This window comes from Coregonus lavaretus (genome assembly GCF_964263955.1).
Source record: "Coregonus lavaretus genome assembly, chromosome: 1".
Taxonomy (NCBI): Eukaryota; Metazoa; Chordata; class Actinopteri; order Salmoniformes; family Salmonidae; genus Coregonus; species Coregonus lavaretus.
In genome coordinates this window covers 27,234,569-27,244,915 of record NC_139988.1, presented here as the reverse complement: position 1 = coordinate 27,244,915, position 10,347 = coordinate 27,234,569, and the positions used below count along the sequence as shown (strand labels likewise).

The 10,347-nt window shown below is 42.9% G+C and overlaps 1 protein-coding gene across 1 annotated transcript in view; it reads left to right on the top strand.

Moving 5' to 3' along the window:
* The first annotated feature begins 225 nt into the window (after nucleotides 1-225).
* Nucleotides 226-10,347, top strand: part of hps1 (HPS1 biogenesis of lysosomal organelles complex 3 subunit 1) — an 11,149-nt gene continuing 1,027 nt past the window's right edge. Inside the window, exons 1-15 of the mRNA XM_084171049.1 lie at nucleotides 226-406; nucleotides 1,222-1,351; nucleotides 1,639-1,773; nucleotides 3,302-3,444; nucleotides 3,541-3,649; nucleotides 3,782-3,942; nucleotides 4,449-4,551; nucleotides 4,638-4,734; nucleotides 4,848-4,933; nucleotides 6,730-6,897; nucleotides 7,323-7,499; nucleotides 7,974-8,050; nucleotides 8,507-8,647; nucleotides 8,888-8,953; nucleotides 9,598-9,742. Coding sequence (XP_084027175.1) covers nucleotides 1,235-1,351; nucleotides 1,639-1,773; nucleotides 3,302-3,444; nucleotides 3,541-3,649; nucleotides 3,782-3,942; nucleotides 4,449-4,551; nucleotides 4,638-4,734; nucleotides 4,848-4,933; nucleotides 6,730-6,897; nucleotides 7,323-7,499; nucleotides 7,974-8,050; nucleotides 8,507-8,647; nucleotides 8,888-8,953; nucleotides 9,598-9,742 — 1,725 coding nt within the window. The 5' untranslated portion in view covers nucleotides 226-406; nucleotides 1,222-1,234. The remainder of the gene's footprint in view (nucleotides 407-1,221; nucleotides 1,352-1,638; nucleotides 1,774-3,301; nucleotides 3,445-3,540; nucleotides 3,650-3,781; nucleotides 3,943-4,448; nucleotides 4,552-4,637; nucleotides 4,735-4,847; nucleotides 4,934-6,729; nucleotides 6,898-7,322; nucleotides 7,500-7,973; nucleotides 8,051-8,506; nucleotides 8,648-8,887; nucleotides 8,954-9,597; nucleotides 9,743-10,347) is intronic.

Below are 10,347 nucleotides of genomic sequence, written 5' to 3'. Positions count from 1 at the left end.
CCTAATTAACTACCCCCAAAGGATTACCCTTTCACCGTCTGGGAACCTACGTCAAAACAAAACACTGATCTACAGTCAGTTCTACTTTTACATTCACTGTTTCTAAGAGAACGCATGGGGAGGGCAAACTGATCATAGACCTGCGTTTAATTTCGAGTCCACTGGAGGAGCCAAGCTTCCGCTGTTAAATTGTTGTTGGTGTCACATGATTCGGCTCCAAGTTTCACCACGGAAGCGAGTTGAAGCAGTAGCTGAGTTGAAAAAATGTTCCAGTAGAGTTTCGAAATATGATCCTTCATAACTGGAAAGCTAAGGGTTGGAACGAAGAGATACATTTTAACAACATCTGATTAAACTGGTGGAAATCACGGAGGGGTAAATATGATGCAGAACTGATAGGCCACAGGTAAGTTACTTTGTGTAACATATGTTCTTATTATAGACTACTGATGGGTGCAAGAATATCCAAATAGAAATGAATTGTGTAAAACATATATTTGTCATGTTGAATAGGCCTATAGAATAAGCTAATGTAACTGTCTTTGACATCTTTATAATGTTTTTGTATGAGCGTTAGAAGGCAAACTTAGAAGTCCAATATGGGTAAACGCTATAGCCTACATAGCGCTACCCCTGGGAAGTTGTGTTGGTGTGAGGTCCGATCTGTCAGTCATGCATCGGTGATCACTGAAGACAATCCGCATAGTGTGGATCTTTGACTCGTGCTGCATGATAGTTAGGCTTAGTGCTCTTCGTATTTCTTATGCTCTTCATCATATGACCACTCTACCAATGCATTTATCAGATAATGAATTAGATTATGCGACCAGTAGAAAATTGGAAGTGGTTTGTCCTTTTCATGTACTGCACATACATTGTTGATATGAGAATAATTTGTTATTCCCTCATACCAGCTATGTAAGTAGAGCCAGTTACACCAACACTGTTATTCTGTTTTCCAAGATAATACAAATGATTAATCACAAATGTGGTAAGTATATTATAAATATATCGTTGCATGTAGGCTAATTACTATCCTAGTGCAGTGTAATGTTATTCCATGGTTTCCTGTAATATGGCAGGAAATTAACTTCTTATGAATTATTTGCTTAGCCTATTTAAGGGCTGTGTGTATTGCAACGTATGTTTCAAACTGTAACAGACTCTGTACCCTGCAAATTCTGCAGATGACAACTGTGCTGGTATGCTTGGTTGCTACAGATAAGATCCTGCTATGAAGTGTCTGCTGATAGCCAGCGAGAGCGCTGAGGTCCTCTTCTATTGGACCGACCCAGAGTTTGAACTCAACATCCAGGAGCAGTATGGAGCGTCACAGGAAGAGGGGGAGAAGGTAAGATGGGAGTGGGCGAGGGATACAGGATGGTCTATTAAATAAACGTAGAAGCAATGATAGCATATTGCATTTATGGATTGACCCAAATATCCCCTGTGACCTCATTCATATGACGTTTCTGTGATTTGCTGAACTCTCTGGTATGTCCAGCAGTGGTTTTAGACATGCTGGCTGGTTCATGTAGTTACATAATCCCTCATGGTCATTCCAGAGCAGAGAATTGAGGTTATGAGGAGAGCTTCAGATGGAGGATATGTTTGAGTGTCTCTTTCCGTCCCTTCCAGCCACCAGCATTTGAGGACAGCATCAACACTCTGTTTGCCCCCATCATCATCTCCTGCAGTACCATGGTGGACAGACTGGGAGACAGCTATACATCCTTTAGTACTGAGAACAACCACACCTATGTGCTACATCAGGTAATACACACACACACACATACACACAAACACACACACACACACACACACAGGAAACGAATGTTGCATCATGACACATAAACACTTCAAAAGATACAGGGCAATTTGTGAGAGAACTATGCCCATAGTAAAGAATGGTCATAAAATAAGTATTGCGGATAGTGGGGTAAGTTGAGCCAAAGGCGAAAGTTGAGCCAACCTTGTTTCTAGGAAACCATACACAAAATGTATCAATTGACCATATATTTAGGAAGAGGTTATCATTTCATGGAGTCTGTATAGGAAGAAGCCACATGGAAAAAGTGGTAAGCAAGTTGCGTCCAAAAAACGGATTTTCACCAAGTACAAATTAATTTGTGTTAGAGGTTTGATGATGCTTGTATCTAAACCAAAGTACATAATTTAAAGATTGTTCTATACATCAGTTGGTGTCTCTATAAGCTTCAATATGAGGTCCTAAACCTAGCATGAAAGTGCATCCTTGTAGCTGTTTGGGTTTATATAGTCAAAATGTTTGCCTTGGGGTAAGCTGAGCCTATGGTTGAGCCAATGGCAAGTTGAGCAAATTGAAGTGTTTTCTTCCCAGGCGTAATGCAAGGCATTATCGCTGAGATATGAGGTAACAACAGGGCCTATGTTAAAAGTGTTTAAAAAAAGTACAAAGTGTTTGTTAAAATATGCTTAAAATTATTTAAATACAAAAAAGTGATTGTGTTGAATTGTGTTTGGGAAATAAAGATAGACATGGTTTTAAAAAGGTAGTGGTAATATTTCATTCAGTACAGACATTTGTAGGCGGCTTAACTTACCCTGTACCGCAACTCAATTTACCTCATACTCATGGTAAGTTGTGCCAAGAGACCACTTTTTTGGGGGGACAAGCTATGTTTTCCAAACTGTAATTTTCACGTGAATTCTGATTATTTCCAGGGATACACAACATCCTGGAATATATGTAGCTACAGTATCTTTGTTAGAAAGAATACTATATTTCCCTTGACAGAGGGATGCTGAATGTTAAAAAGGGCTAAACTTACCCCACTCTCCCCTACAACTCATTTGACCTCATAAGCCACTCAATTACAGTTCCTCTACTGTACTGTAGTAAAAGTGAAAGCCTGCTGTTCAGTACATTTTCTGATCATGTGAGCCTGCCTGAACCTCGTAGTAGTCATGGGATCAGACTGTGTGGCTCTGTAAATGGGTTAAGATGACGTGGCCACTGGCCAACAGTAGTTCCATTCAGACCGAATGGCTTGGTACCTTTTCTGCTCCTAGCCCCTACTCCTTCCAGTGTTCACGGATCTGAAAGGACCAGATAGTTGTGATGTGTCTTCCAACAGACTAAGAGGAGCGTCCTCCATATTCCTTACACCTATCCAAGCCTCTCAGTTCTGTTAAGAAAGGGCTTGGGACATGTAGTAGTGTCTGTACATCGCTGTGTGTGAATGGGAACTGATTAGGAGTGATTGAGTGATTGATTATTTGATTGATGGACATATTGACTGATTGAGATGTTGATTGACAGTTTGAGGAGTGTCTGTACATCGCTGTGAACGGAGACCGAGAAGAGGGCGAGGAGGATCTGAAGAGGAAGATTTACGTGATGAAGAAGATGATTGAGGTCCTCTTTGGCATGGTTACCCTCAGCAGCACCCTGATCAGGAAAGAGTATGACATGAATCTTACCTTATGAAGTTCATTAGAACTGTGTTTGTGTGTGACAGATGGACTTGTATCCTAATGGGCTTTGTGGTTTCTCTCCAGGCTGCGTCCTCAAGACACAGAGCAGAGGACCAGGCTGTGGAAACATCTACAGAGCCTCCTGGAGACCTACAGCCGGCTCCGCGAGCAGGACCAGAGCTTTTTAGTGGAGGTACTGTAGAATGTGGAGTATAGTGTACTGCATACTGTAATCACTCTTCTCCCCAATGGGGAAATGTAGTTTTGACCTACACAACAACATATACACAACGTATGTCTCTGTCTCCCTTCCCCCATCCATCAGGCAGTAGAGAGGTTGATCCATCCTACTCTATGTGAACAGTGTATAGAGTTTCTGGAGCGTCGCTTGGTGCAGCAGATCAACAGTAGTGTGGAGAGAGCAGGAGAGGAGGTCCTCCATGCATTCATACTGGTGCACACCAAACTACTAGCCTTCTATTCCAGGTTACTGTCCATTACTATTAACACAAAACTACTAGCCTTCTATTCCAGGTTACTGTCCATTACTATTAACACCAAACTACTAGCCTTCTATTCCAGGTTACTGTCCATTACTATTAACACCAAACTACTAGCCTTCTACTCAGGTACACGGGCCACTGTAACTTCCCCTTTTCACATAATAAAAGGCATTTTCACATAATATGCCATTGCACATCCAGACAAATCATGTATAGAGGGAGGTTCCTCTGAATCAGGGTTGGGGTCAATTCAAATTGAATTCAGTCAACTCAGGAAATAAACTGAAATTCCAATTAAATTATAGAAAAATTGCATTACTTTTCAATGCTTTCTCAATAAACTGAAAAGGAGGAGCTATTTCAAAAGTTTTCCATTTTTTTTATTTGAAATTCAAATCTCTTCCTGAATTGAGTGACTTGAGTGAATTTGAATTGACCCCAACCCTGCTCTGAATACCTTTATATCCACCCCTCCCCTCTCCCCCACAGTCGTAATGCCAGTACCCTCACCTCGTCTGACCTACTGGCTCTTATCGTCATGGTGCAGAACATGTATCCTAGCAACATTGACCTGGAGGATACTGCCCCCGAGGTAGGAGCACTGAGAGTGAAAGAAGAAGAATATTCTACTGTGTCTGAATGCTTCTGAAGTTTAATAGCAATGTGGTGTGTGTGTAGGATGTGGAGAACACCTCAGCTCCTGATATATTCTACACTCCAGAGCCTTCCCCTACTAATAAGGACTCAGGGACTGACAGGGACTCCGTTAATTCAGGTAGGTGTCTGTGTCCTGCTTTGTCATTTTTGCCTATGTGGCTCGGTGCAGTGATACGCTATGCTTCCACTGCCTTTGGTTCAACTCTAACTCTCTGCTCGATCTCTTTGCAGGCAGGTATGAGGAGAGCAGGCATGAAGGAAGCAGTATTATGGAGAGCGGTACTCCTGTGTTTGAGTTTTTGGATCCAGACATTCAGGTGAGCTATAACGCAAGCTAGATCTACTCAGGGTTTTCTAAAGCTAGCCAGCTTCAGTTAGATTAACATTCCAGCTCTGGCTTCATCCATGTTATGAAGGTGGATGTTGATCGTGCAAATGATATGTAACAACACCCTGACCGCATCGGATGAAACACCAATACAAATGTAACAGCACAACAAAATAGATAAACAAGTTCCTCGCGGGTGCATTTTCATTATAGGATAGACATTTGTTGTGAAATAGTGCTTTCTAGCTGCACCAATCAAAGCAGTGACGCGTGTAGCGAATCCAAACTTAAGTGGTCAAAACCATTCAGCTTGGGGCGATGGGGGGCGCAGGGTTGCAAAATGTAACCATATCATGCAATTATATAAATTATAAAATTGTCATATTTTTTATACAGACTAGCTAAAAAATAAGTGAAAATTAACTAATTATCCATTGGATTATGAGGTGCATAAACATACGTTTATCTATTTAAAACCTTATTTGTATTTGCTCCATGGCTCCGGTGCCCAAGTGGACGTTGAAAGGCTGTTTGGCTCAGCACAGTCACGACTCGTGAAGAAGAACTTTGCAGGGGTTTCTGATTAATAAACAATGCCATACTGGTGGGTGGTAACATTAAAATAAAACCCAGCCCTGAAAATAAACGTATTCTGTAAAGTATTTGCACGTCATCTCATTGGGGAAACGCACAGCAATGACATGGATTTCCATGAAGTTCCCACTTCGGATTTCCCACTTCAAGCCCAAATGTATAATACTTTGACTAAAACTATGACTAATTAACTTAAATCGTTGTGCAACATCGTGGGTAAGCTCTGGGCATCGTCTTTTAGCTGTTGTGTTACTTTAAGTCATACAGAAGTTTTACCATGCGTGAAATTTCAAATGCATTTTGGCATTTAAACAGGTCAACACTCACAAGGCCGCGGGGGCCAGACGGATTACCAGGACGTGTACTCAGAGCATGCGCGGTATGCTCCTCAAACCAGATTTGTAGTATAGGGCCAGGCCACTAGAACAAAATGGCAACACGGTATTGGTGCACCAAAAAGGGCTGGATCCTAACTAGAAAAATGCATGTACCTTAGACTTTCTCGTAAATCATGCATTTCACCCCCCCCCCCCCCCCCCCCCCACCCCCCACAGCGGAGTCACTCACCACCTTCCGGAGACATTTGAAACCCCACCTCTTTAAGGAATACCTGGGATAGGATAAAGTAATCCTTCTACCCCCCCCCCCCCACAGTGGAGTCACTCACCACCTTCCGGAGACATTTGAAACCCCACCTCTTTAAGGAATACCTGGGATAGGATAAAGTAATCCTTCTACCCCCCCCCCCCCCCCCCCCCCCCCACACACACACACACACACACAGCGGAGTCGCTCACCACCTTCCGGAGACATTTGAAACCCCACCTCTTTAAGGAATACCTGGGATAGGATAAAGTAATCCTTCTCCCCCCCCCCCCCCCAAAAAAAATTGTAAAGTGGTTATCCCACTGGCTATAGGGTGAATGCATCAATTTGTGAGTCGCTCTGGACTAGAGCGTCTGCTAAATGACGTAAATGTGCCCTTGAGCAAGGCACTTAACCCTAATTGCTCCTGTAAGTCGCTCTGGATAAGAGCGTCTGCTAAATGACTTAAATGTAAATGTAAATGTACATTAGACAGACCTTGTAGGGTCATTTATTTTTGAGCCATTGGATTTGCATGTTCTTTAGAATCTATACAGTGTAACTTCTCATGAAATGAAATTAATGTAAATTCCATTCTGTCTTCAGATGGCGGAGGACAGTCTCCGGACCCTGGAAGCTCCTCCCCCTGACCCCTCGACCCCTAGCAGAGTCTTCCTGGAGGTCACGCTGAAGGAGGGCTGCTATCCCATGATGCCTCACTCCATGTACTGTCTGCCACTCTGGCCTGGCATCACTCTGGTACTGCTCACTAAGGTCTGTATACACACACCCACACACACGCATATATACACAGATACACACACACACACATTTTACATTTACATTTTAGTCATTTAGCAGACGCTCTTATTCAGAGCGACTTACAGTTAGTGAGAGCATACATTTTCATACTGGCCCCCCGTGGGAAACGAACCCACAACCCTGGCGTTGCAAGCGCCATGCTGTACCAACTGAGCTACAGGGGATGTCACACACACACACACACACACATTCAAAGAGAAAGGGTAAACAAATCATTACAAACACTGCACAGATCTCACAACATGGGATGTTATTATAGATGTAGCCAGAAGAGGGCAGTAATGTGTCACTATGAGATCAAACTGAATTGACCCCAACCCTGTTTTGCACCTCTCTCTCTCTCTTTCTCTCTCTCTCTCTCTCTCCTCTCTCTCTAGATACCTAACAGTAACCTGGCCATGTCAGTCTATGTGTTCCTGGAGGCATTTGCTAAGTTAGAGAAGCGTCTGAGTGAAGGTCTGGAGGGGTCAGCGGCCCGCGGCCAGACGTCCATACAGGACCTCCGCAACAAACTGGACAAGTTCATTAGAGCATTGGGAACCTCAGACATACAGGTGTGTGTAATGTATACAGTATTAGCTGTATATGGAAGCTTCTTGTCATTGAAAAGCATTTTATATGCTCCCAGTGACAGGTTTAAAACATAAAAGATGTTCCGCCATTTCCTGGTTGCTAAAATTCTAATAGTTCACCTAATTTCAGTTTATGTGACAAGATAAGCAAGTATAGTGTAGAGAATCATTGTACCATCTAAACCGCTGTGAAATATATTTTCCATAACCAAAAATATTGTATTTTCAGCTGTTTGAAGCTGGTGTACAAAACCGAAAGTAAAAGTTACAAAAACTAAACTTAAGAACGGGAAGCATAGAAATAGGGCACATAGAACAGATCTACTGCTTCTTAGACTTGCTTTCAATGTGAATGACAGATCTATAACACACAATTCTATGATCGGGTCGCCCAAAAATTACATAAAAACATTGCTAAAGTATTTATAACATGTCTGTCGGTCTCTTCTCTCTCAGACGTCCCAGCTACAGAGTGTGTGGACAGAGTTTAAGAGCCGGGCATTCACCAGAGGAGGACCTGGCTTCAGCAGGGAGTGAGTGTCTTGTCTACTGCCACCTGCTCTCTATGGCCCAATCCCATGTTGACCCCTAGCCCCTGCTCCCTATGTTCTACTGTAGGATTAGATACAGGATATATATGTTCCGGTCTCTGACATTGCTTTTCCTTAATTGTTTTATTATACAAACAAAATTCTGGATTATGTGTGTATTTTTATGTATTTTTATTGCATTGTTGGAGCTAGAAATACAAGCATTTTGCTGCTCTTGCGATAACATCTGCAAATCTGTGCACGTGACCAATAAACTTTGATTTGATTTGCAATGGGGGCATTTGGGAAGATGTGTGTCATTTTAAGTTAGCTCTGAACTCTGTCCCTAGCTCGGTCCCCTGGTGTGGTAGTTGGAGAGTCAGATGTGTGAGTCTACAGACAGTGTTTCATCATACTGTCTCTGTATCCGTCTCTGTATCTGTCTCGCTCTCTCCCTAGCCTGGTCCCCTGGTGTCATACTATGAAGAGCCAGCTGTGTGGAGTCTACAGACAGTGTTTCATCACAGAGAACACAGTTGGAGGAGGGAGTCCACAACGTCTATCACCCAGTCTACAGGACAGAGCTCTCACCATGGTGCAGTACGTATGAGGCCCTGGACTAGCTAACAGTATTTCTCTCAATAACAACCAACCAGCACTGTATGTATTGTGTAAAGGCCTGTAGGACAGAGCTCAGGATATCAAGGACTTAATCTATAGTATCTCATGGATTCCGATAAAAAGGCTTTACCCTGTTCGTGATGAAGATACTATTCTTATCCTCTCTACTCTCTCTCCCTCCTCTTGTCCTTCCTCTATTCCCCCCCCCCCCCCCACCAGGGAGAAGTTGATGGACTGGAAAGACTTCCTGTTGGTGAAGAGTAAGAGGAACATCACTATGGTGTCATATCCTGCCTAGAAATCTCAAATGGCACCCTATTCCTGTTTTTTGTGCTCCTAATATTATGAGGCTAGATGTAGGGTTGGTGTGTTAAAGTGAAGGGGTAGCCTATGCAAAGTCTTTAGAAGAGGTAAAGTTGGACCAAAAGCCTGCACACCCAGTTGCTCTCCAAGAGGGTTGGCCACCCCTGATCTTGACTTACCGGGAGCAATAGCTTCATGACTGTAGAAAATCCAATTTTCTGTCTAAATCTCCAGTGGTTTCAGAGTAGACCCCCATGTTTTTGTCATTTCCATAGCATGTTGAGAGCGATAGGAGCTGATAGCTATTCATGGGGTATGTTGTGCCCTGGTGTGTCACACAGTTTTTATTTATTTATGGTGTCATATCTTATATGTAATTTCTACTGTATGTCACTGCAGGGGTAGAATGTCCTCATGCAGCTATTAAAAATCAAACCAAATGCTGGTGCTGTACAGTAGTTTGACCATGTTGGACAGATATCTCTAGACAAGATATTGTCAAGTGTATTTAATCCAGATGATGTTACATACCCAGATAAGTTACTGTAGTGTTGTGGTATTAGGCTCTGTGTTGTACTGTGTCTCTGTGTTGTGAGGTGTATTGATCTTAACACAGCGGTTATTACGTACCTTGAGGAGTTCCCAGGACTGATCCATTTCATCTATGTTGACCGCACCGCTGGTCAGATGATCGCTCCATCTCTCAACATCACGGACCGCACGACCTCTGAGCTAGGAAAGGGGCCACTGGCTCACTTCATAAAGGGCAAGGTTAGCCTGTACCATCTACACTGGGTCTAGAGGGTTGTCTGACAGTTATCCACTAGTTTGGGATTATAATAAACTAAAGTAGGCTCTTCAATGCATATGGGAAATCAAAAGTTGCCTTTGTAAATGTAAAGCTGGTTTGATCTTTTTAGTAAATTATTATCACTGATGATTCCTCTCTCTCGGTCTCTCTCTCTGTCTGTATCTCTCTCTCTCTGTCTGTATCTCTCTCTCTGTCTGTATCTCTCTCTCTCTCTCTGTCTGTATCTCTCTCTCTGTCTGTATCTCTCTCTCTCTCTCTGTCTGTATCTCTCTCTCTCTGTCTGTGTCTCTCTCTCTCTGTCTGTATCTCTCTTTGTATCTCTCTCTCTCTCTGTCTATCTCTCTCTGTGTGTCTGTATCTCTCTCACTCTCTCTCTCTCTCTCTCTCTCTCTCTGTGTATCTCTCTCTCTGTCTGTATCTCTCTCTATGTCTGTATCTCTCTCTGTCTGTATCTCTCACTCTCTGTCTGTATCTCTCTCTCTCTCTGTCTGTATCTCTCTCTCTCTGTCTGTATCTCTCTCTCTGTCTGTATCTCTCTCTCTGTCTGTATCTCTCTCTCTCTCTC